This window comes from Gordionus sp. m RMFG-2023, chromosome 3 (assembly GCF_954871325.1).
Source record: "Gordionus sp. m RMFG-2023 chromosome 3, tfGorSpeb1-WG-v2, whole genome shotgun sequence".
NCBI lineage: Eukaryota > Metazoa > Nematomorpha > Gordioida > Chordodea > Parachordodidae > Gordionus > Gordionus sp. m RMFG-2023.
This window is the reverse complement of record NC_088777.1, coordinates 8,572,453-8,597,612: the sequence shown is the minus strand read 5'-3', so window position 1 is coordinate 8,597,612 and position 25,160 is coordinate 8,572,453. Positions and strand designations below refer to the sequence as shown.

Sequence of the window (25,160 nt, the reverse complement as noted above, 5' to 3'; positions counted from 1 at the left end):
TTTTATTTTACTTATTAAAAAAAACTGAATAAACGGATCTGAATAATACTCTGAAATTGATAAATAGATCTGAATAATATTCTGAAATTGATAAACGGATCTGAATAATATTCTGAAACTTTAATACAAATTCTTTATTTATTCTAAAAGCATAAAAATATAATATTGTAAGAAATTTTCCCGAGAAAAAAAATAATAATCATAAAATCCTTTTTTTTCTCTATAATTGCAATCTTCATGATTAACATTTTACATTAACAAATGAATTAATATTATAAAAATTACAATAAAACTAGGACACTTATATACAGGGTTCGATGTTTTTTTGCAGAAACTCTTATTATGAGAGCAGAAAATATACCTAAACAAACATATTTATATTTTGTTCATATTTAATTAGAAAATAATAGTTTAAAAAAAATAATGAAATATCAATATCCCCATTTATATCGTTCTTTCGAACTAATTCTCATTTAACACTAGTATTTATTTAAAAAAAAAATTTTTTTTACTTGAATTTATAATTTATTCATTAAAAGTCAGCTGAATAGCTATTTTGCATTAAATAATTTTATGTATGCATCAATGGTATTGTTTTAAAATAATTAATGGGGGACATGGCTAAGCAAAAATTTATATATTCCTTTACATGAGAGAAATATTCTTTACTTACAATCTTGAATTGAGATAAATAAATTCAAAAGGAAAAAAAAAATATTTAATTTATATATATTTTTTTATATACAAGTTTTATAATATAAATTTTTCTATTTATATTAGTCTTAATATTTTTTAATACATATCTATCTAAATTATATGTTCATATGAAATAAAATGAATATTACATTTAAGTATTTTTTTATTTTTAATAAAAAGCGTTAAATAAAAATATATCAAAATGTATCTTACAAAGCATCTAAATAGATACCATATTTTTGTATCTAAATACTTTAACAACTTTGGAAAATTCGAAGATTAAAATTGTTTCAATGATGGAAAGTAAAAAAAGAGGATTTTGTTAGGCTGTGTTAACTTTTATAAACTTGAAAACGTTCATTTGGCAAAAAAGGAGTAATTTCATCTAAAATTTGCAAAAATATCTTTGAAAAAATTCAAAATATCTCAAGAGGCTTTTGAGCCCGGTCTGGATTTAGCGATTCTTTACTTTATAAAATTTTTACAATATTTGTTATTTCAGAAAATTCTAGGATGTTATTTTATTTTTTTTACTGGATAGAGTGGTTTTTATAATAGGATAAAGTAATTAATAACTCATTTTATTATAATTATTTTTTATAACCCCTTTTAAATAATTTATTTTAAAAATCCTATTAATAAAATTACTAAATTCATATATAATATTTTCTTACCCATCTTTAAATTTTTTTTAATTTAGCTGAAAATATGGTACATGAATGGCCAAACAACTGCAGTTCCCATCCATATCTTCAAAATTCCCAGAAATGTTCGAAATTATACCATTCTATCCGTAGGTTCTATTTTTGATAGCGCGTGCTCATACAACGCCACATTAAGTACCGTATTTAGATCTGAGATGAATGAAACGATCAAAAGCCTCCATGATCCATACGTCACATTTGCCATTGGTTTGTAAAAAAATTTTAATTATCTATTAATGAATTTCTTCTAAATTTAGATTAGAAATGGAATAAAGATTATATTCTTGATATCACAGATCTTCCTTTTTTCTTTCTTTCTTTATTTTATATTTTGTCGTCATTTATTTAAGAATGACTTCTTTAATCAGTATATTCTCATATACCAACACCCCCTTTATTTATTTTTTGAAAAAATTAATTTTTATATACCTCGCCGCGAATTCGCGTTAATTATGAATTCAGGGTAAGATAGGGTAGTATAATATGCCCTCACATCTATAAAATCACCACAGTACCTCCTCCCCAATCAAACGCGGGAGAAAATATAATTTCAATATTGCTAAAAAAAATAAAATAATATATATATTAATATACTTTATGTAAAATGAAGCTCCTATCAAACCCAGCAATGTAACCTTGTTTCAAATAGGTCCAACCAGTTACAGGGCTCTATTGAATCAGTATTTTGCGGACAGTTGCCCATTTACCTCCAACGATACGCTGTATATTAGGTTTGAATAAGAAAAAAAATGAAATTATCGATTTATTATTGTGAGAATTGGACCATCATCTTCCCTCTCCTCTTCGTCCCTTTCATGTAGAAAGAAAGAAAAAAAATAATAAAGGAAGGAAGAAAAAGAAAGACGGCTAAGAAAGATAGTCATCTTATATTATAATCAAGAAATTCATATTTTGAGGAGGATGAATATGAAGAAATATAAAGGCCTAACCGTAAATGATAAAAATATTTTTTACCAAACAACATTTTTATTGTTTTTTGTTAGTCTTAAATTTTTATAATGTTATTATTTCCAAATTTTTGTTGATTTCGACATATTTTTTTTATGATAATAATATTTAATTTTGGTTATTAAAGTTCTCTAAAGTGTGTATAATATTTTAAAGTGACTTTTATTTTCAAATGTAAGTTATTTATTTTTATATTTTCAATTTTAAAGTATTGAATGCAATTCAAATTATTCGTTTCTTTCGTCGAACCCGCTTTTCTTCAAAGTTTTTGAATTTAACATAGCTAGTCATCATGTCAATGAATCATCATTGTATGCCAATCACCCCTTCACGGTTGATATTACCGATTTAAGACCCGGATTTCGATATGAACTCAATATCCGTTCTGGTGTCCAGGTGAACCAGCGAATTGTTTACTCCCCATCTCATTTGAAGTCTTTCGTTATAGGTAAAAATACATATTTTCATATCCTACCTAATGCTTTTCAAATTTTCTAATATACAAATACATATACATGGCCTAAATATAAGTTTAGATACAAATACATGGCCTGAAAATTTTATCTTGATGCAGATGCATTTCCACCAAAGATATAAAGATATTTTTTATCATAATAAATTAAGGTGCATAACGCCAAAATTGAAAATCTATTATTAAAACTTAATTTTGTTGAACAAAACATTTTTTATTCAGTTTGATATTTTGTTTATATTATAAAATATACCACTTAATGATTATAAAATATTATTGTTAGCTTTTATTAATAAAATATTCTCATAGTTTTTATCACAAAGGCATCCCTAAACATATTTTCAGTCGCACTAATAAAAATAATAGGATAATATTAAGTATAATAAAATCACCACACCCATTTTTAGGATAATCTGTCAAAGTTAAATGGGTGTTAAAATTTATACCATTATCCATATCTTTGTTGAATAGCATGTAATATTAAATCTTTCTATATTTTTTTGCCATTAATTTCATTTGGAAACTTTAAAAATTCATATTAATAGCTGTGCCACTCCATTGAATTTTCTGAAATTTGAAGCCAGTCCAATCAAGTTTGAAATTTGCCGCATATAAATTTTTTTAATATTTATAAAAATTATACAATATTTTCGTTATCAAAGTTTATCTAGGGTTAGATAGAAATAAACTCAGAGATATTTAATAAATTCAATACAAAAGGATTAAAAAGAATTTTAAGATAATAAAGACTGGCAAATTATATCTACAAATAGATACAAATACAGCTTAAAATGTATCTGGGTAATATATAGATACAATATTATGTATCTAGAAACTTCAACAATTCTGATATCAACTAGTATTTTTATATTTATATATACAGCCCCTATCCCCACTTCAAACAACCTCTACTCAATAAATCCCTCCAACCTCGATTCATCTAACATCAACCCGGTTTTAAATATAGCCGATCCGATTTATTATCCGACATGTTTTCCCTTATCCAATACTGATTTTAACTATACAACGTCATTATCCTGCCTCTATTCTCAATCACGATTTGATGCGGAGTCTGAAATCGGCCCGGCTCGATTAATCGATTTTTCATCACTCGCGGAAGGGAATAAAGACCATTATTCATGTACCGATTTTGATTCATTGGTTACGGATGTTAGTCAACAAGAAAGTTGCCTTAAGAATTCATCATCTCTTGAAGTGGATCATTCATTCAGCGATATATCTCTCAATTGGAAAATAGACCAGGACGATTACATGAAAGGTCACCCGGAGTTGAAAAAACAACAATCAAGAATTGATAGATTTTTGATAGTCAAACAAGCTCTCTTTCCGACGGCTCCTAAGTCTAATGTTAGGTAAATCTTACTGAAAACAAAGATTGTTAATAATCGAATGTTATAATGTTTATTTGCTCTCGTGAATATCGATATAGATAAAATATACTCTAAAGATTTTTGTTTGCAAAATAAGAATGCATTTTTGAAAAATAGAGCTCTCTATTGAACCATTAGGCCTGGCGATCCGAAAAAATTTTTTTTTATATAACCGATAGGATATGATTGTTCAACGATTCCGAACTATTTTTTGGAAGTTGAATCCGAAAGGATTATAGCCTGAGTTTTGACATTTTAAGGAAAGAGGGAAAGAAAGTTTTAAAACTTTCGCAAATTTTAAAATTTAATGAAAAAGTTTTCACATTTTAAGGAAAGCGGGAAATAAAGTTTTATAACTTTCGCAAATTTTAAAATTTAATGAAATTGTTTATGTTAAATTTTATATAATTTTTCAAAATTATGTTTTGGACATATTTTATTTTTATGTTTTTTTTTCTTTTTTTTCTAAACAAATTTTTATATTATAAGGACACCTCAAATTATGGGTAAAACCAGCAATAAATTTTGTATTTACGGGGGGGGGGGGGATTTTTGAGATAACGCTTAGATGGACGAAATATAAAATAGCAGTAGGGAAAGTGGGGATTTGTTATCAAAAATAAATTTGAATGTTTAGGGGTAATAGTTTAAAATTTTATATAAATATTAGATTAAAAATTATAGGCATTTTACACTGATAGCTATAATAATAAGATATTAAATAATGAAAATTTATATAGTCCTATATGGAATTGTGAGTTGGTTCGAGATCATAAAATCGATATGATATTCTTTTTTTTTAAAATGATATCCTTGCCATAAAAATAAAATGGGGATGAATGTAAGAGGATCAATAATTTCCTCTAAGGGTTAGCGTAATACTATTTATATCACGCTTATTATTATCATTTTATAATAAATATAATTTAAAATTTGATTGACTGTTTGTCACTACTCAAATTTATCTTATAATATATGAGTAAGGAATGATTTTATTTTTTTTAAAAAAAAGCTAGATTTATTATTAATTATCTATGGTATTTGACCGTACATCATGAACTGATTAATTTTAACTAATAAATAAATTTTTTCGTTCGAAGCCACGACCACGCGGTTGATACGTCCACCGCCATTTACGGAGCGTTCGAGACCGAGAAATTCGTTTTCGAAACTGTCGACACCGAATTGTATATTCTAATCGTAAATCCTTCATTATATTTTTCGACAAACGAAAATCGAAGAATCGGGGCATTGTTGCCTAATTTTTATAACGGGCTTAAATACAAGTAATTATATTTTCAAAATATTGTTTTTTTTATTTAACATTTCATAATTTCGCATTTTTTTTTAAACATTAAAAAAAATGTCCAATATTAAATGAGTATATAACACGCTTTACAAAACGATTTTTTTTGTTATCTATATTTAGAGTTTAATAAGTTATGGTTTAAAGATTAACAAAATGGACGCAATTTCGGTGATATAATTTGAGAAAAAATATAATAATAAATATTGCCAAGAATGAAATACTAACTTATAATATATTTTTAAAATCTTCAGAATTTCGTTGTATTCGGTTTCGCATGGCTATACCAATGTACTTTCGTTTAGTCAGCCAACCTACATTATCACTAGTAATATTTTTTTTTTACAAAAGAGTATCTAATAAAATTATTTAGTATACTTAATACTTTATTTTAACTAAATTTAAACTTTAAAACTAACATTAAAGTAGTGATAAGTAATCATTTTGTAGGTTTTCGCATATTGCACCAAATAATTTGATTTCTACAAAAATATACAAGCCCCTATTTGCTCCTCCAACTTGACTGTTCTCAAAACAACAACCGATCAAGTTACCTTCTCCATCGCTCAAAATGTTTCGGGGTATTTTCGATACTATCGGTATATCATTTAATTTAAAATAACGAATATAACATTTCCTCATAATAATTTGGGTATTGTGTAATGATCATTTATATAAATAGTATAACACTGACTCCAATCGATACCTCCTACAGTGATTCCACTAACAAATTTCAATCTTCTCGCAAGATTCCCAGAAACCCCAAGTCCTCATCTTTCAGATCCGAGATTAAAATCATCTCTAAACATCCATCCGGTATACTCAAGGTCGATGTGATAAGGAAACTTGAAAGGAATTACACTGCCGATAAAAAGAATGACCCTAAACTAGAGTTTCAAAAAGTGGTGCATAGTTTGATTTCGGGCTCGGGCTATAACGCAGTTTTAACCGTTGTTGCTTCGAACGGGAAAATAGCGACATGTTCTCAAACGAGCTTTAATATTAGTTAATATTTGAATTTTTTTTTAAAATATTGGTATACATGAATTTGAGCTTTTGAATTTTTTTAACCGCAATCTCATAATTTGATAAGTCTAAAAAAAATATTATTTATTATATTAGAGCCACAAATGGTAGATTCATCTCGAGTCGTTATAGATCCTTCAGAAAACAGTTTAGTCATCAAATGGCTCATCCCTGATTCTGGCCATTTTGAGTATTTTGTCGTTTACATCTATCCGTCACCATCCACCCAAAAACCAACATCGATACCAGTTATTAATCCTGTATCTGGCTATAACCGTACACACGAAAACCGAATAACCGGAACTATGATGTACACGGTCTATTCCCGGACTTACAACGAATACGATAGCGGGTATGACATTGATGATTCCGCCCATGAAACCTATCAGTAAAATATTTAGGATGCAAATAAAAGATTTTTTTAAAAATTAATATTATTTTGAAGTATAATTTTTTTTTTAAATTCTAAAAATTATTCACAAGGGTAGGGGAGAGGGAAGTGTCTTTTATAGACAAAATATAGAATCGCTAGGTAAATAATAAGCAGAGGGCATTTGAACATAATTATTATAAAACGTAAGTACAGTAATACTATGATTCATTTCATAATGTTTTTTTTTCACAACTTGTTTTTCCTTCTTTTTTGAAACTTTTTTAACCATTCCAATAATTTTTCCCGTATTAATACATCGGGGCCATTTATATAGGGGAATGGGGTTTAGGTTAGTTTACAACACCTTTATATTTATATTGTAACTTTTTTTTCTAAAATATTAATGGAATAAATAGTTTATCAATATTTTATGTTATCTTTAACAATTTCTACAATCAATAAGCTTAAAAATAAAATATAAAAAGGAAAATAATATATGATCAATAATTATCAAGGTTTGTATACATCTTATTGTCTCCTATATAAACATATATTTGTAACAACTTTCTTATAAGGCTGTTCAGCTACCGTAGTAAAAATAGCATTTTGATAAATATCTACAATTTTATAAGAAACCTGTTACAAATATATAAAATATTTTTACAAGAAATCATATTATTACTATATGTGCAGTAGGATTTAGCAAATCTAAGATTTTAGTAAATTTTTAAAATTTAAAATATTTATAACGTAAATTTATTTTATATTTAAAAATATACTAACTGTCCTTGAACGACAATTTTACCGCTAACTTTTGAACTTTCATTTTATAAATATATATATGGCCTTTTCTTATAAATTATCTCTAAATGTATCATAAATTTTCTGGAATTAGAAAGATAAGTACTATCTACAAGAGGTCGGCGTGACCCGCGAGACGGTCCGGCAGGATAGGCCGAACTGAAGCTTTAAAAACATATAAAGCTGAAAAATTGAGCGAAATTCATGCCGCTTTCCTTTCATAAAAAAATATTACGGGCCAAGCCGAAAAGCTCAATAGAAATAAACGGGTTCGGTCTTTGTCCTGCACAACTACTATTTAAAAAAGTGTGATAAAGATCCGGGCAAACGAAGCACTGCTCTGATCTGCTAGATTCTTAAGACACTTATAATTTATTACTGAAGTTTTAAGGAAAATATTTTTTTTAATCTATAATCAACAAAAATAGAATATAAATATTCACAATATAAATATTCACAATATAAATAATAACTACAAGGGAAGCAGAAAACGAGGAGGTTTTGGAAGTCAGAGCGAAACATTTGAAATCTTACACGAATTACGTTATAGAGATAGTTACCGTAAGTCAGGCCGGTCTCATGAGCCAACCTCTGGTGCTCAAGGCGAAAACGCTTGATTCTAGTTTGTATACCACATTACATCTCGAGTCATGATAATATTAAAGAAAGGAGAGAAAGAAAGAAGGAAAAAAACAAAAAAAAGAAAGAAATATAAAACTATAACATCTGAGAGAGTTATAGAAAGAAGGATGGTAAGCATTCATGAATAAATCCGGTGGATAATTAATTGTAATCCGAATTTAATATTTAGTACCAGGTCGAGTGACAGATCTAAAGATAACCAACGTGAAACCATACGAATTGACTCTGGCCTGGAATCCACCCAACCCTTTAGGGGGCAATATTCTCGGCTACAGAATTAAAATCGTCCAAAAGGTTTGTTATATTTTTAAAAATAATTTATTTGTACCATCTACTACCCAAAAATTTATTGATAAAAGTATAATAATGCACGGAAAAATGTCATATCTATCAAATTAATGTATCCTTTCTCTTTTTATCCATTCACAAATTTTTTATAATTTGTATCCCATGTTTTAATTTTAAAGTTATTTTTTTCAAATACAATAAATTTTCAAAATCGACTTCTTCTACACACTTATAAGTTTAACTATTTTTTAAAATGTAACATAAAAGTTTGATATAAATTGTGTAAAAAAAATATTTATAGAAAACCGGCGAATCCGAGGTTGTAACATACCGGTTTACATCGACTCACTTATATCCGCTCGTGTTGGAAAATTTGATTTCTCCCAATACTAATTACGAGATAAATATTCAGGCGGAAACTGCTAAGGGGGATGGACCTTATTTACTTAACCCTTTGAATGTAGTTACACCCATATGGGGTAAATTTAAACTTCGTTATCTATTTTTTTTTTCTTAGAAAAAAATTGGGTGGTTTAAATTTATATCGTATTTTAATATTAGCACCTCCAATCCCCCAATCCGATGCGTCTCCCATCGTTATAAAATCAATACGTCATTTGGCCGAAATATTTGATATCAAACATATCGGCCTTTCAATCAACAATCATTTTTGCGGGGATAATATGAATAATTATTCGATCATCACCACCCCTTTGTCCAATGAAATTGGATTCCAAAATAATAATACTCTAAACCAACGCGGAATTCGGGAATCCCTCGATACTCCCCCTAAAAATTCTAAAAAAGATTTGACGCCACTCGGTTTATTGGCTTACCTTATCGCGTTCGATTTTGTGAATATCAGCGAAGTTTGTTCCAAAAGTGGAGTGCACGGTAACGACTTGACATCCTCTTGGAAAGACATGTCTCGCGGACCTACCTTTCTGATTGCCTTCAAGCACCCTTTGCTTAAGCCCCACGGGTTTTCTCAGATCCACGGTCCTATCATCGATATAGCTGTCTTGCTTCGCTTTCAAAGTTTTCCGTCTCAAATTAACGATTCAAATGTGACCACCTCTTCTGGATTCGAGTATAGGCTGAACTCTATCGGCGATTTGACGAGGTATTTGAAAAACAATGGTAGGATTTATGGGTTCAAAGATCGAACTAAACGCAAAATAATAAGTTTATCTTCCGTCATCAAATCTTACGATAAAGTTTCGCCAAAGGTTATCTCGAGAGATGAACCATATTATTCATTTAAGTCGGCCGAGACTATTTGGATCTTTTACGTTATAGGTGAGACCTTTTTATTATAATAATAAATAAATAATAAAACATAAATTTATATTTTAACTCTGTGCACTTTTTTGTTCAATAAAAAAAATGTAGAAATGGTCATCTTAACTAATGAAAGAATAAAATAAGGTAGAGCTTTTGTCGTTACTCAAATAGTAACGTCATTACATTTTGGTCTCACGTTACTTTTAAAATAAGTAATGTAGTTACGTTGCTTTTAAAATAAGTAAACGCCGTTACGTTACTTATTAATGTCGTCGTAACTGTCATTATGAAAAAAGATGTATAAATTTGTTCCTTTCATCTCATCAAGCGATTTGACTTTTAAGAAAATATTCTGAGCGCACGCCCAAACTCAAAAAATAAATAAAAAGTTTACGTATTACACGCCTTACCTGTTCCATTGGACAGATAATGTTAATACGTTTAAACTTTTTATTCTTCTTTTATTAGAAAAATCGGGAAAATTAAATTATTTTATATAAAGTTTATATGATGTCTTACGTTATTCCTTGATGTATTCAGGGACGCTGAAAGTTTTAAGAACCAAAGAGTGTCATATTTTAGAAAAACGGGGGAATTGAACTAGAAATGATTTTTTTTTTAAAGAGTACCTTCTGGAAGCTTCCGGGTTCTCATGAAATAGCTTTCTCGGAACGTTTAGAATAAAAAAATATTTGAATTAATAAGTATCGGAAACCGATTATAAAAAATTGGAACCTAGTGGAACGGCTAGGCTACCTATTTTAGTTCGTTCTTTGCTTTATGAGGCCAATCAATATTCACGATTATATTTTCAAACAAAAACCCGTTCATTTTGTAATATAGGACCGTATAGTCGATGCAATTCGTCCTCGTATTCCATATTAGCTACAAACCATACCGATTATCGGAAACTTAATACGCTATCAAGGTCTCGTGACAGTGACGTCACTTCGCACGAAAAATTCGATAATGAATTCGATTGTGACGGGTTACCGCCTTACATGATTCCCGATAACCACGATGTTGATAGCGACGATGAATTAGTTTTCGAATACCGATTCAAGCTTAGAGCTTTTACCACTCCTGATCTATATACCGATACCGTCTATTCTGACCCAATTTTATTTACTCCTCGAGGTAAAATTACACATTAAACCATTTTTAAACATTTTTTTTAAAAATCAAATTTGAGCTCTTATAAATTATTCCGTTTGTTATTTAAATTTTTTGTATAATATCTATTTTTTAAAGAGAATTTTTTATATATACATCAGAGAGGTACCATTTGCGCTGCTCGCCCTTCAGGTCTCTCATATGCATTGTAGTTTAACCCGCTTTATAATATTTCTTTTTCAGCCTAATAAAAAAAATATAGATTGTAAAATTAGGATATTTAGCGCTTTAAGCGTGATAACTCGGATCCATTAAATATTTTGATACAGATTTTTAGACTCAAGCTTGCAAAATAGAAATTATAAAGGAAAAAAAACCATAAATTAGTCCAAGCTATTTCCTTTATGACGATCAAAATCTAGAAATAGTTATCATTATATAATTGGAGAGAGGTGTTATTGTATAGTGGGGCGTTGTTTGCTTTGAGTTATATATCTTTACCCTAAAATTTTCGCCAACTTTATCATTAATTATTTTTCTTATTATATAATATATATATATATGTAATTCAAAGACTTTAATAAATTTTACCATGTGCTCACCACCAGATATCCCTACTAAAAAAGCCTCAGAAATCAAAAAGCAAGAATTGCTTCTCTCAGCTGTCAAGTATTCTTCTCCTGTCAATCAAGTCAATGCCCGCCAATCGATAACTATCACTGTTATCGTTAGCACGATCGCCGGTATTTTGATTCTAATATCAGTTGGTCTGACTTATATCGCTCTCAAAAAATGGGATATCAATGGTTTCATACTTTTAATTTTCTCTTTATTTTTTTTGTGTATTATCTATTTATTCGTTGTTATCACTTATCTTTTTTCTCTCTTTTTCTTTTGTCAAAATTTTATTTTAATAAAAATTAATAGAGAAACATTTTTTCTTGAAAATTTTTTTAACTTTGAATGTACCCTCCTTAGAGTTGCTTTAAATTAAACTAAGTGACTCATCCCTATTAATGGGAAGGGCGCTACAACTATTTCAATTTCCAATTTTATGTTACATCTAATTTTCGTAAGTAATACATTATTGCTTATGAAAAGTAAATCAAATTTTGATAGGGGAGTTAAAAAAAAAAATCATATTTTCGTTAATTTTATTTTACTTATTTAATATTAAAAAAAAAAATCAGAACTAAGTTTCAAAACGAATTTTATCTCTAACTCCAAGAACAAGAATAACAGCTGCTTTTTAAACGGGAAAGATGGTGAACCTTTTCGCTCTACGGCTCAATGTAAAAACGGGCTCAACAACTTTCTCAGCCAAAATATGAATTCGGTCCGACGTTCTTTCTTGAACAGAAACAGCCGACAAGAAAGGATTTCCTATCATATCGAAAACCCTTCCTTCGAATTTGACGCGCAAAACGGTAGCGGCTTCGACGATTTAACTTCCCCTTATTCAAATAACGGAAGGGTTCCTCACGCCAATGATAATATTTCCGGAAATAGGTGTTGCATTAATGATAATAAAGAAGTGGGCGGAGGGAGCGGAAATAAATGCTTGGCTAAAATAAAAAATCGTTTTTTATCGTTAACTACCTCTATGAACCGGCGAACAAAAGTCCTCGCCAACGATCGTAAAAATAATGGGGTCGGCTTTTCTAACCTAGGAACCAACACCTCTTTTTCCTCGGAGAGCCATAATTTCTGCGGTGAGAGCCGACTCGATAACGAGGATGTGGATGATCGAGGTACAACGGGAAACCATATGTGGGCCAAACCTGTGTGTTCTGTAGCGCCCACGACTCTGTGCTTCGAATCTGCTGAAAGCTACTTTTTGTAAATACAATTTGCTTTTGAGTTATTTTTCCCCGTAAAAAGATTTTAAGGGAGTGAAATGAGCTTGATATGAGGAAATATCATAAAAATTTGAAACATTTATACTAGAAAAGGAATGACTTACTTAATATTTTTTTCTTCTTTTGATAAAACATCTTTAAAAAAAATTGTAAGTCCATTTTGTTAACACTTACTCAGCAATTTTTATTCTGCTCTATATATATATTTCTTAAATCTCACAAATTTTTTATTACCCTAGCTTTCGAGCTTGATTCTTATATTGTTCTATCACCAAACTCTTGTAAAATTTATTTGAAGCTATGTCCAAGCCTGATTACTTGTCAATAACTCATATGTATTAATATTATTATGACTATTATAATCTTGTCAAGCGCAAACGCAGCGGGGGGGGGGGCAAATCCCATCCCAAAGCCAAAAAATCTAGATAGCGGTTAAAATTAGTGACCAGCATCTGGCCTAATTTTTCAAGCCCGGCCCGGCCCGAAATTTTTTTTATAAAAGTTTTGTCGGCCCGGCCCGAACCCGAATTTTTTATCGGCCCGGCCCGGTTCTAATTTATTTAAATATATAAATTAATTTTTGTAATTACTCAAAATAAAAGACATATGTTATATGTCGTTTAGTTTCAATAAATAAAATAAAATATTTTTATTTTACATAAAAAATTCAATATAAAATTGATAAATTTAGATATATTTAAAAAAAATTTCAAGATCCGACCCAACCCGGCCCGAATTTTTATAAAAAAATATTAGGCCCGGCCCGAACCCGATTATTTTAAATAAAATTAGGCCCGAGCTTGGCGGGTCGGGCCTAACTTTGCAGATCTCTAGCTAAAATATCTTTCAAAAATATTACTGATTACTACCTCTTATTGCATATATATTCCAATTTATATTTATTTATCAAATTCACAGCATAAATAATTACTAATTAATTCTTTGAATTAATATCGATTTCGAATTTTCCCTTGGCATTATATTTATCTATCATTTTAAAATTTCTCAAATCATTCGAAACTTTTTCACTGCAAAACTTAAGTAAAATATTTCAAAAAAATGAAATCGATGTGATTGAAATTATGAGAATAGCTGAAAACATTATATTGTAACTTAAGGAAATTAGGGCAAATGTAGATGGCGATTTTTATAATGTCGTTGATGAGTCAAGCAGAGCTCTATGAAAAGAATATTCATCTATCTCGACTCGCAACAAGGCAATCTCATCGTTCCACTATTTATAGGATCAGTTGAAGAATGCCATAGAATAAATCTCTTCCTCTCATTGATATTTTTATAACTAAAATGAATGAAAGGTTCTTAATTAATCAGACAACACTTACAAATCTGAAAATATTAATACCGCAGAATCCTTATTTCAAACTTTGTTAGAGAAAAAAATTAAATATATGGTATATTTTTATTGTGAGGGATGTTAAAGTATCCCCTGATGCTTTACTAGCTTATTGCAAACTATGGTATAAAAGGTTAAATATGGTTGATAAAAATATTCCAAAAAATGCTATAAATGCTTTGGATAATTTATAACATATCTAAGACTATTTTCCTAATGCATAAAAATTAATTTATAACTTTCTACCAATGAAAGAATATTTCCTTCTTTAACAAGAATTAAAACATACCTTAGATATTACTTTATTAAATGGTTCGATTTGAGTCTATTTATAAGAACCAAATATTGTCTAATTCTCGAGATTTCGCTAATAGATGTCCAAACCTTTGTGTCATCTATGAGCAAAATCTTCATAAGTAATACAGACCTCTAGAAATAAGTTGGATGTGTGTTAGCCCTTTTTAATATGCATAATTAGTTAACACAAAGTACTGATGGAATTACTGAAAAATTAGCTCATTCCAAGAATATTGAAATTATAAATTTATAAATATGCTTCTTAAATATATTTTTTGCAATTTTTAGATACACCGTATTTTTTTTTGATGAATATTTTGGAAATTTATATAAATACAATCATTCTTAAGAATATTTTTTTTTTAAATATAATTTAAAATATATAAATCAAATTTTATATGCCTAAAAAATTTAATACTTTTTTACAAAGTTCTTTATCGAGACATTAATTTTATGATTATTATGCCGATTCATTTAATACTTTATAATTAATTTGAATTTGTTTATTAGATATTTTCAATATTTTAACGTCACTAGTAGTTGATGTTAAATGGCTCGATTTTTAAAAACGGCTAACCCAAGATTTTTAGCCATGAAAATATTGCCTAAGCCTTGAGATTTCACTAATAGATGCTCAATCCTTTGCTCCATATATGAGCAAAATCTCCTGGCATGCGTTATATTTTTTTTGATAAAATATTGAGTTAGCCATTTTAAAAATCGGCTCAAATCGATTAACAACACTTGTCACTAATCTTGACAAATACATAAAGCTTAAAATATTCTTAAATGACCCCTAGAATAATTTTTATAAATAAATTTAATCTCCCCACCCTCTCCACACAACGAACTCCTGCGTACGTCTGAAATGTTAATTATGTTATTTTAGCATGGTATTGTTAAAACGACTCGTTTTGAGCTTATTTTTAAAAACGGCTAACTCAATATTTTACACAGAAAATTATCATTCGAGTTTTAAAATTTTGTTCGTAGATGGCACGTTTGAGCATCTATTATCAAAATCTTGAGGCATAGGCAATATTTTGAGTTAGCCGTTTTTAAAAATCAGTTGAAATCGAGCCGTTTAACAACGCTATATTATATATTAGCAATATATTCGGCCATTAAAACTTAGCGCAATCGACAGGACATGAATTTTGAATTTTATGAAGATGAGGACCTTATGGTTTTTATGCGAAAACTTTTGAGAATTATTTTAAAAATGATAAAGATAAAATCAGCATTTTTTTAAAGGGGGAATTTAACAATATTTTATTATGATATTAACAATGATTATTGATTATTATTGTTTTCAGCATGATAATAATTGTTTGCATGACTGAAATAATGATCTTATATTTCTAGGAATATAATTAAAATAATGAAGAAAAAAATAAATATGTTCACTGACAAATCAATTTAAATAGTGCTAAAAAATATATTTATTGGTTAATCTATAAAAATTCTGATATTTACTGAAAATCTTATACTGACATATTAATATTTATACTGGTAAAATTAATAAAATACTGATTTTCTTATCCTGAGAAAAAGTATTATTTAAAAATACTGGCAATTTTGAATTAAAATAGAGAAATAAAGCCAAAACAAAATCGTTTAATTTTTTTAAAAATTTTATTTCTAGAGTAAAAGGCCCTAGAGTTCTTAGAATTTCTTTCCATTACCACATCGTCCAAAATATAGTAGTTGAAACTTTCTTACATGTCTTTTCCTTGTAATGCAAAAAAAATATAGTAGCCGAACTTGACTCGAGTTTCGGTTAAGTCAACTCAGTTGACCAGTTTAACTACGTTAATAAAAGTAATACATTTTTCCTTTTTTGTCGTAAGCAGTGAGGACGTCAGCGGGGTACTTTTGCGAAGCCCATTTAATATCATACTTTTTATAAATCAATTCTTTCCATTGAATTTTGAAAAAAAATCGTTTGGTTATATTACTAATAATAATTAATCAATAATGTATATTTTTTTAAAATTATTATTAGCAACGGACAATCGCCAACACACGAACCTATAAAAATCCAGGATTTTATGGCCAAAATAAAAGAACTCTCTGCCGATGGAGATATCGGTTTTGCTGAAGAATTCGAGGTTTCGTATTATATATTTTTAATCAATAATAATTTTTGCGCGCTAATGATATTATTGAAGTTGTTATATTTGCAATAATTATTTATTAATTTTGAGTCTCAATTTGGAGGAGGTAATTTAATTTATTTACGTTTCCGCCATACCAAATAGGTATTGCGGGGATCAGCCGAAGAGTTCGGCGTGGCCTGAATCGCCGCATGAGGTTTATTGGGCAGACATATAAAATAATTTTTGCAAGTTGTTTGGCAGTGTCGCCCTCTGTAAGGAAAGCAAAATTTTTATATCCCCCCCCCAACCTTCAATTTTTTTTTGTAATAATACCCATAAAAATTTATTTTGCCACTCAATTTTTTGAATACATTCCTCTTCAGATTAATTTTTATGTAAGAACACCATAATTTTCTAAGGAAGTTTGACATAGTATTTATTTATTTAGCTTTAGCGAATGAGAATGAGAATCCCCTGTAACTAACTTAAACTGAATACACATTATGATCGTATATTTTATTCACACAAAAAATTTTTTTTAATTTTAAGGAGTTGAGATACGTGGGAAAAGGCCAAAGTTGTATAGCCGCGAGCCTGAAATGTAACGCCAACAAAAATAGGTTCACCAACATACTTCCTTACGACCATTCCCGCGTCAAGTTGCTTCCGCTCATGCTCAAACAAAGCACCGATACAGGTCAAGATTCCGATTATATCAACTCCAATTACATTCCGGTATCAAATCAACTTCTTTCTTTTTTTCCGTTTACATATATATTTTTTTTAACGATTAAAATGTGTTCCAGCCCGTATAAGCTAGTCTTTTTCAGGAATTCGTTATAGTAATATGTGCCTTTTAAAGTAATAATTTTTCTCCCACTATATATCGCATTTTAAGCGCAACATATTCTGAAAGGAGGTCCGTGGAGTTGGCCGAACAATTGGAAGCACTAACGATGAATCATATGTCATTTTTTAGTGCTTCGTTAGTGCTTGTTAGTGCTTCAATCCGTATAGTAGCCGAATTTAAGGGAAAAAAGTTATAAGCAAAAATAAAAATTTGTGCCAACTTCACGCTTAAAAGTCGATTGGAAGCACTAACGATGAAACTTATCATTCTTTAGTGCTTCGTTAGTAGAGGTTAGTGCTTCATGTAGCCGAATTTATGAAAAAAAGTTATTCACGAAAAAAACAAAAATAAACAAATATTGGCGACGTGCCAAAACAAAAACTATAGGAGTACTAAACATCCGGTTTTCGCCATTATTTAGTGCTTAATTAATGTATTTAAATTCCATTATTAATTTACTTTAGCCTTATAAAAAAAAGTTATAAGGTAAATAAAAATTATGACATCACGATTTAAGCGTGAAGTTGGCCGAACTTTTGAAAGCACTAACGATGAAACTTATATCATTCTTTAGTGCTTCGTTAGTAGAGGTTAGTGCTTCAATCAGTTCCATAGCCGAATTTAAGAATAAAAAGTTATTTACGAAAAAAACAAAAATAAACAAATAATGGCGACGTGCCAATACAAAAACTAGAGTAGTACTAAATATCCGGTTTTCGCCATTATTTAGTGCTTAATTAGTGTATTTAAATTCCGTAATTTATTTTGTTAACCGTCATATGAAAAAATTGTAACACGCTAAAGAAATTTTTAGAGGTCAAATTTCGGCTGGAAAATTATGAAAGCACTAACGATGAAACTTATATCATTCTTTAGTGCTTCGTTAGTAGAGGTTAGTGCTTCAATCAGTTCCGTAGCCGAATTTAAGAATAAAAAGTTATTAGCAAAATAAAAACTATGACGTCACGATTTAGGCGTGAAGTTGGCCGAACTTTTGGAAGCACTAACGATGAAACTTATATCATTCTTTAGTGCTTCGTTAGTAGAGGTTAGTGCTTCAATCAGTTCCGAAGCCGAATTTAAGAATAAAAATTTATTTGCTAAAAAAACAAATAATGGCGACGTGCCAAAACAAAAACTATGATAGTAATAAACATCCGGTTTTCGCCATTATTTAGTGCTTAATTAGTATATTTATTATCCGTAATTTATTTTGTTAACCGTTATGAAAAAATTGTAACACGCTAAAATAATTTTTAGAGGTCAAATTTCGGCTAGAAAATTATGAAAGCACTAACGATGAAACTTATATCATTCTTTAATGCTTCGTTAGTAAAGGTTAGTGCTTCAATCAGTTTTGTAGCCGAATTTAAGAATATAGTTATTATCAAAATAAACAAAATACAAATTTTTCCTTTTACAAATTTTTATTTTATTCGAAAAAATTTTAATATTTTTACCAAAAATTTCAGTTACATTTAGATCTCATTATTCATAATATATGCAGGAATTCAGTTACCCTGATTCAGCAGGAATTCAGTTACCCTGATTCAGCAGTGCCATATCAATACTTAATAGCAACAACCCAATAAAAAAATTTAGTTTACAAATCCCAAACCAATTAATAAAATTTTTTTTTTTTAAATTTAGAAAATATAAATTTAAAATTTTTTTTTCTTCAAATATAGTTGAATATTTTATTTTGTGTATATAATAATCTATAATGACAAGTAAAAACACAATACATATAATAATAATTATAACATACATAATGTTAATTTTGTGAGAAAATATTATATTTTAAAATTGTATTTTCGTTTTAGTTTTGAGTATGAGTGTTCGGAAATTGGCATCTTTTATTTTTATATAAATAGAGAAAAGATAAAAATATATTTAAATTAATCCCGACAACCAAGTTCCAAAAAATCATGCATATGATTATAAAAGTTTGTAAAATTGTACGTATGTACCGATTTAATATCGAAGCAATGGCGTATCAAGGTATTTCCTGTAGGGGGAGGGAGAATTTTTTCCTAATCTCCCTTAGCTGTACCTAGGCCAGCTTTCACCCGGCCTTCGGCCGGGTCATATGTTTTAGCTATTTTATTAAATGATTTATAATTGTTTTACCTTTTTATTTATAATTTAAAGCCAAATTAAGTTATTATTGTTAGATGAGAGTTTTTAATACCGACATTATTTACCCCATTAACTAATCACAATCACTCCCCATATTTATTACACTTTTGATATAGATTTCGTATTTCAATTTTTTTAGAAAATTCACGAAATAAAAAAAAGAACACAAATAAATATTCTTAAATATAATTTAAATGGTATTTAGAATTTTCATTTTATTACTAAAATAATTAACCACACATGTGATTAATTAATCTAATCTATTATAACTATTTTATAATTTTTTTTACTGCCATTAAAATAATTTTAAAAAAATTTGTATTCTGAAATGTAACAAGTAAATTTATAAAATTTTGTTAATTATTATATAATGTTTTTTATTCATTTAATGACCATCAAGCCAATCGGCATTTAATAAAGAAATGATTTAAAATAATCTTCCATAATTTTTATATATTTAGGACGGTAGGGAAGGTAACATCTTGCAAATAACGGGGATAAATAAATGGTGGGGAATCAGGGATAGCAATATCTTAAAAAATGATTAGGAAAAAAAAATACAAGGTTTACCTCGAGAAATAATTGTTAGAGAAATATTTTAAATTTTAATATGTAGCTTAATAATAGTTCTTTAATATGACATACAAAGTAAAAATCGAAATCCCCGCAAATTCTTAATGTTTTATCAAATAAATATGATATAAATTGAGAACTGCTTATTGATATTGGGCAAGATTTGATCACACGCTTATTCCTTTTATTTTATTAATAATTTTTTTTTAATTAACATTTTTAATTTATTATAATCGACAATTCCAAAAATATTTTCAATATACAAACATGAAATTAATAATAACAAGGTTTAAAAAAAATCATAATCATTACTTCTAATCCTTTCCCAAAGGATGATTGGAATTTTTATTTTCATCATCGCTCTGCCCTAGCATGAGCTCTTCCATTCTTTGGACTTCCGATGATGTCCTTGAATGAGCTTGCTGTCTTATCCCACTTGTCGAGGCTTTATCACCTGTTTCCGACAAAGGAATCCTGATTGTGTTAGCCACCGACTCTTTTGGTAATCCCGCGAGGGCATTATCGGTTCTTCTAAATCTTCTTCTTGGCAAAGATGCATTTTCTCGACAATTGAATATTTTATGTCCCAGACGACCACACAAGAAGCACGTTGGAAGAGTACGTTCTTGTTGCCTAAATACCGCATTTCGTTCTAAATGAATACCTCCGGTACGAATAAACGGGGCACTGTAGAGTCGGGACACATTAGGTACATTTCGACTAGTGATAATTGGTTGAACAATAGGTATGTTAGGAATCTCTTGCTGTGACATCCACATTTCTAACCAGGAGTCTGCTAGTGGGTTACCTAGATTCGACTGGTTTACCTACATCGAGGCATAAAATATTACTATAAAAATGTTTCCCGCTATTAGATATTTTTTCACGATCCCCCCCCCCCCTTTAAAAAATCAAAATCTACTCTTAATAAAGTAGATTTATCCATCTTTCATTTTATACAAAAAAAATCAATTCTTTTCACACAAATTACTCTTAGTTGGCCGAACAATTGGAAGCACTAACGATGAATCATATGTCATTTTTTAGTGCTTCGTTAGTGCTTGTTAGTGCTTCAATCCGTATAGTAGCCGAATTTAAGTAAAAAAAGTTATAAGCAAAAATAAAAATTTGTGCTAACTTCACGCTTAAAAGTCGATTGTTTTGTATAAAATGAAAGATGGATAAATCTACTTTATTAAGAGTAGATTTTGATTTTTTAAAGGGGGGGGGGGGATCGTGAAAAAATATCTAATAGCGGGAAACATTTTTATAGTAATATTTTATGCCTCGATGTAGGTAAACCAGTCGAATCTAGGTAACCCACTAGCAGACTCCTGGTTAGAAATGTGGATGTCACAGCAAGAGATTCCTAACATACCTATTATTCAACCGATTATCACTAGTCGAAATGTACCTAATGTGTCCCGACTCTACAGTGCCCCGTTTATTCGTACCGGAGGTATTCATTTAGAACGAAATGCGGTATTTAGGCAACAAGAACGTACTCTTCCAACGTGCTTCTTGTGTGGTCGTCTGGGACATAAAATATTCAATTGTCGAGAAAATGCATCTTTGCCAAGAAGAAGATTTAGGAGAACCGATAATGCCCTCGCGGGATTACCAAAAGAGTCGGTGGCTAACACAATCAGGATTCCTTTGTCGGAAACAGGTGATAAAGCCTCGACAAGTGGGATAAGACAGCAAGCTCATTCAAGGACATCATCGGAAGTCCAAAGAATGGAAGAGCTCATGCTAGGGCAGAGCGATGATGAAAATAAAAATTCCGATCATCCTTTGGGAAAGGATTAGAAGTAATGATTATGATTTTTTTTAAACCTTGTTATTATTAATTTCATGTTTGTATATTGAAAATATTTTTGGAATTGTCGATTATAATAAATTAAAAATGTTAATTAAAAAAAAATTATTAATAAAATAAAAGGAATAAGCGTGTGATCAAATCTTGCCCAATATCAATAAGCAGTTCTCAATTTATATCATATTTATTTGATAAAACATTAAGAATTTGCGGGGATTTCGATTTTTACTTTGTATGTCATATTAAAGAACTATTATTAAGCTACATATTAAAATTTAAAATATTTCTCTAACAATTATTTCTCGAGGTAAACCTTGTATTTTTTTTTCCTAATCATTTTTTAAGATATTGCTATCCCTGATTCCCCACCATTTATTTATCCCCGTTATTTGCAAGATGTTACCTTCCCTACCGTCCTAAATATATAAAAATTATGGAAGATTATTTTAAATCATTTCTTTATTAAATGCCGATTGGCTTGATGGTCATTAAATGAATAAAAAACATTATATAATAATTAACAAAATTTTATAAATTTACTTGTTACATTTCAGAATACAAATTTTTTTTAAATTATTTTAATGGCAGTAAAAAAAATTATAAAATATTTATAATAGATTAGATTAATTAATCACATGTGTGGTTAATTATTTTAGTAATAAAATGAAAATTCTAAATACCATTTAAATTATATTTAAGAATATTTATTTGTGTTCTTTTTTTTATTTCGTGAATTTTCTAAAAAAATTGAAATACGAAATCTATATCAAAAGTGTAATAAATATGGGGAGTGAATGTGATTAGTTAATGGGGTAAATAAGGTCGGTATTAAAAACTCTCATCTAACAATAATAACTTAATTTTTTTTTTTGACGGGTAAATTCTCTCTTTATTTCAATAGTTGCTGATATAATATGTTATCAAAAGTTTATAGTAAATAATAAATTTTTTTATATGGTAAAATTAATAAAGGTAAAAAAAATATAAAAATATAATTTGCGAAAGAGGGTAAGGGATAAAAGAATGGAAACTAGGAAAGAGAAGGGAGAGAGAGAGCATAGACATAGGAGATTATTCAATGGAAGAGATGAAACTTAGGTAGTTAGAGCGAATGATGGCGGTAGCAAGTCTTTGTCGTAAGAAAAGGGACTCTTTAGGCTGATCGGTTTTTTCCCGAATCCGTTTGCCTAATTCTTTAAAAAAACTTAGAGCTTTGCTACCGAAGGTGGTAAGAGTAGAGCAGGCGATAGGTATGAATAAGAAAGAGGGGTCTATGGAACTATATTTGATAGTTTTACGAGTTTCTGCTAGAGCGAGGGCATCGACGTTGTGGTTGGATGGTGCATTTGGGTCTATGCAGGTGAAGTCCAGACTAGCAGCTGGCCCCTTGACCAAGGAATCAAGGACATTCCATCAGGACGTTTTCCGTCGGATCTAAAAATGCCGGTCGGTTCAAGTCTTGATGGAATGCCTGCGGATTTGAGAGCGCGCAATATGATGTCATTGCAATTGGTATGCCGTGGAAAACGGCCTCGGCAAAAGCGGCAATGGAGGCAATGTCTGCCCTTGCGATCGACGCTGGTTTCGCAGTGTTTGCATTGGTATGGTAGAACAATTTCGCAATTGAGCCGTAATCCAATGGCAAATCTTAGCTCGTCAGCGGTCAGCAATAAGTCGAGGTTGTTGGAGGGTATAGTTTCCAGAAACTCGTAACCCGATCCTTGGTTTAATTGGTGAAAGACTGTGAGATCGTCGTCATGAAGGCTCGATTTTAGGTAAGCGACGGAGCCTTCGTTGAGTGGAGTATCCCAGTCTCTCTGTAAACAGGAGGAGGGTCGAGGAGTGTTTGGGACAACGGAATTGTCCCAAATGGTCTGGGCTTCAGCTAATAATGGGTCAGGAAAGTGAGAAAGCTGGCTAATGTGTGAGTCAGATGAGATGGCGGGAGGCGACGAATCCACTGATGGAAAGAGTTAAAGGTGAGCGTAAGCCGATGCCCCCGAGCTTGCATGGAAGTGATGCTTGTAGCCATGAATTATGGTTGAAGCGAAGATTAAGGATCTCTGCGGCAAGAGATTTGACGGAAGTTTCAAATGATTTTAGTGAGTCGGCAAATTTAAAGATTGAGGTGGATCGAAGAGCGTAAAGAATTTTAGGAATGTAGTAAAAGTTTTTGAGGAGAAAAAATGCTTGATGGCGAGGGAGAAATTTAGAGATGTTTTTGAAATGAAGTAAGCTAGATGATGCGTTAGAGAAGAAGTGATTAATGGATTGCAAGCCACCGACAGGTGAGCCGAGATGAGTGAGGGATGATAGCTCGGTTGTAAGGAAGTTATGGGTGGGATGGAACAATGAAGTGGACAGATCTCGGTTTTTTGTTCATTAAGTGAAAGTCCAATTGCGGCGGAATGTGTATTAATGATGGCGAGGGCCTTGGCGACCTCGTGAGGGGAGCCGCAGAACATTCCGTCGTTGATGTACCAAGTGTGGAGTGGAAGATTGCAGTTGGTAGAAATGTTTTTGACCATTTCGTTGATTCCAATGCAGAAAAGTATCGAGCCTAGAGGATCGCCTTGCTGGATCCCTTCAGATGATGAAAGTAAGTAGTTGTTGAATTGGAGATGAGATGGCTTGGAATAGCAGGAGTGGAAAAATTGGGAGAAGGTGGGAAATGAGTGGTATATTTGTGGAAGAAAGTGGGAACGGCGAATGGAGTTGAAGGCGTTAGAAAAATCAATTTTGACGAGGATTTCGTCACTAGGGTTGGTTTGGAGATGGATGCGAGTAGCGTGTGTGGCTATTTCGCAACCTCCCTGGATGCCAATACCGAGTTGATGGGGTGCTAAAATTAAGGCTGCGTTGTCCTTAATTTTGGAAGCTATGAGTTTAGCAACGAGGCGACGGAATACGGTCCCGATCGCTATCGGCCGGATGTCCTTGTTCGGCTTTTCGAGTGCGATTAATTTAGCGCCGAACAGGAGTGGCCTGATGGATTCGGGAACAGGTCCATGTGCAATTTTGTTGCAGAATGTTGTTAGATTCTGTAAAATAGGGACCTGGCTGACTATGAGGGGGGATGTAAGGTCCTGGAGGAAGATGGGGCGA

General features: G+C 30.4%; 1 protein-coding gene across 2 annotated transcripts in view; it reads left to right on the top strand.

Moving 5' to 3' along the window:
- LOC135926493 (uncharacterized) overlaps positions 1-25,160 on the top strand; it is a 50,031-nt gene that overhangs the window by 16,478 nt on the left and 8,393 nt on the right. Inside the window, exons 8-25 of one of the 2 annotated variants that reach the window (XM_065462382.1) lie at positions 1,397-1,607; positions 2,011-2,131; positions 2,579-2,817; positions 3,725-4,214; positions 5,333-5,518; positions 5,793-5,866; positions 6,038-6,137; positions 6,221-6,543; positions 6,661-6,952; positions 8,218-8,360; positions 8,550-8,674; positions 8,970-9,147; positions 9,230-9,967; positions 10,796-11,089; positions 11,674-11,871; positions 12,256-12,904; positions 16,581-16,686; positions 17,224-17,409. In XM_065462382.1, the coding sequence (XP_065318454.1) occupies positions 1,397-1,607; positions 2,011-2,131; positions 2,579-2,817; positions 3,725-4,214; positions 5,333-5,518; positions 5,793-5,866; positions 6,038-6,137; positions 6,221-6,543; positions 6,661-6,952; positions 8,218-8,360; positions 8,550-8,674; positions 8,970-9,147; positions 9,230-9,967; positions 10,796-11,089; positions 11,674-11,871; positions 12,256-12,904; positions 16,581-16,686; positions 17,224-17,409 (4,653 nt within the window). Of the gene's footprint in view, positions 1-1,396; positions 1,608-2,010; positions 2,132-2,578; positions 2,818-3,724; positions 4,215-5,332; positions 5,519-5,792; positions 5,867-6,037; positions 6,138-6,220; positions 6,544-6,660; positions 6,953-8,217; positions 8,361-8,549; positions 8,675-8,969; positions 9,148-9,229; positions 9,968-10,795; positions 11,090-11,673; positions 11,872-12,255; positions 12,905-16,580; positions 16,687-17,223; positions 17,410-25,160 lie in introns of those variants that run through there. The other variant, XM_065462383.1, reaches the window with a different exon arrangement.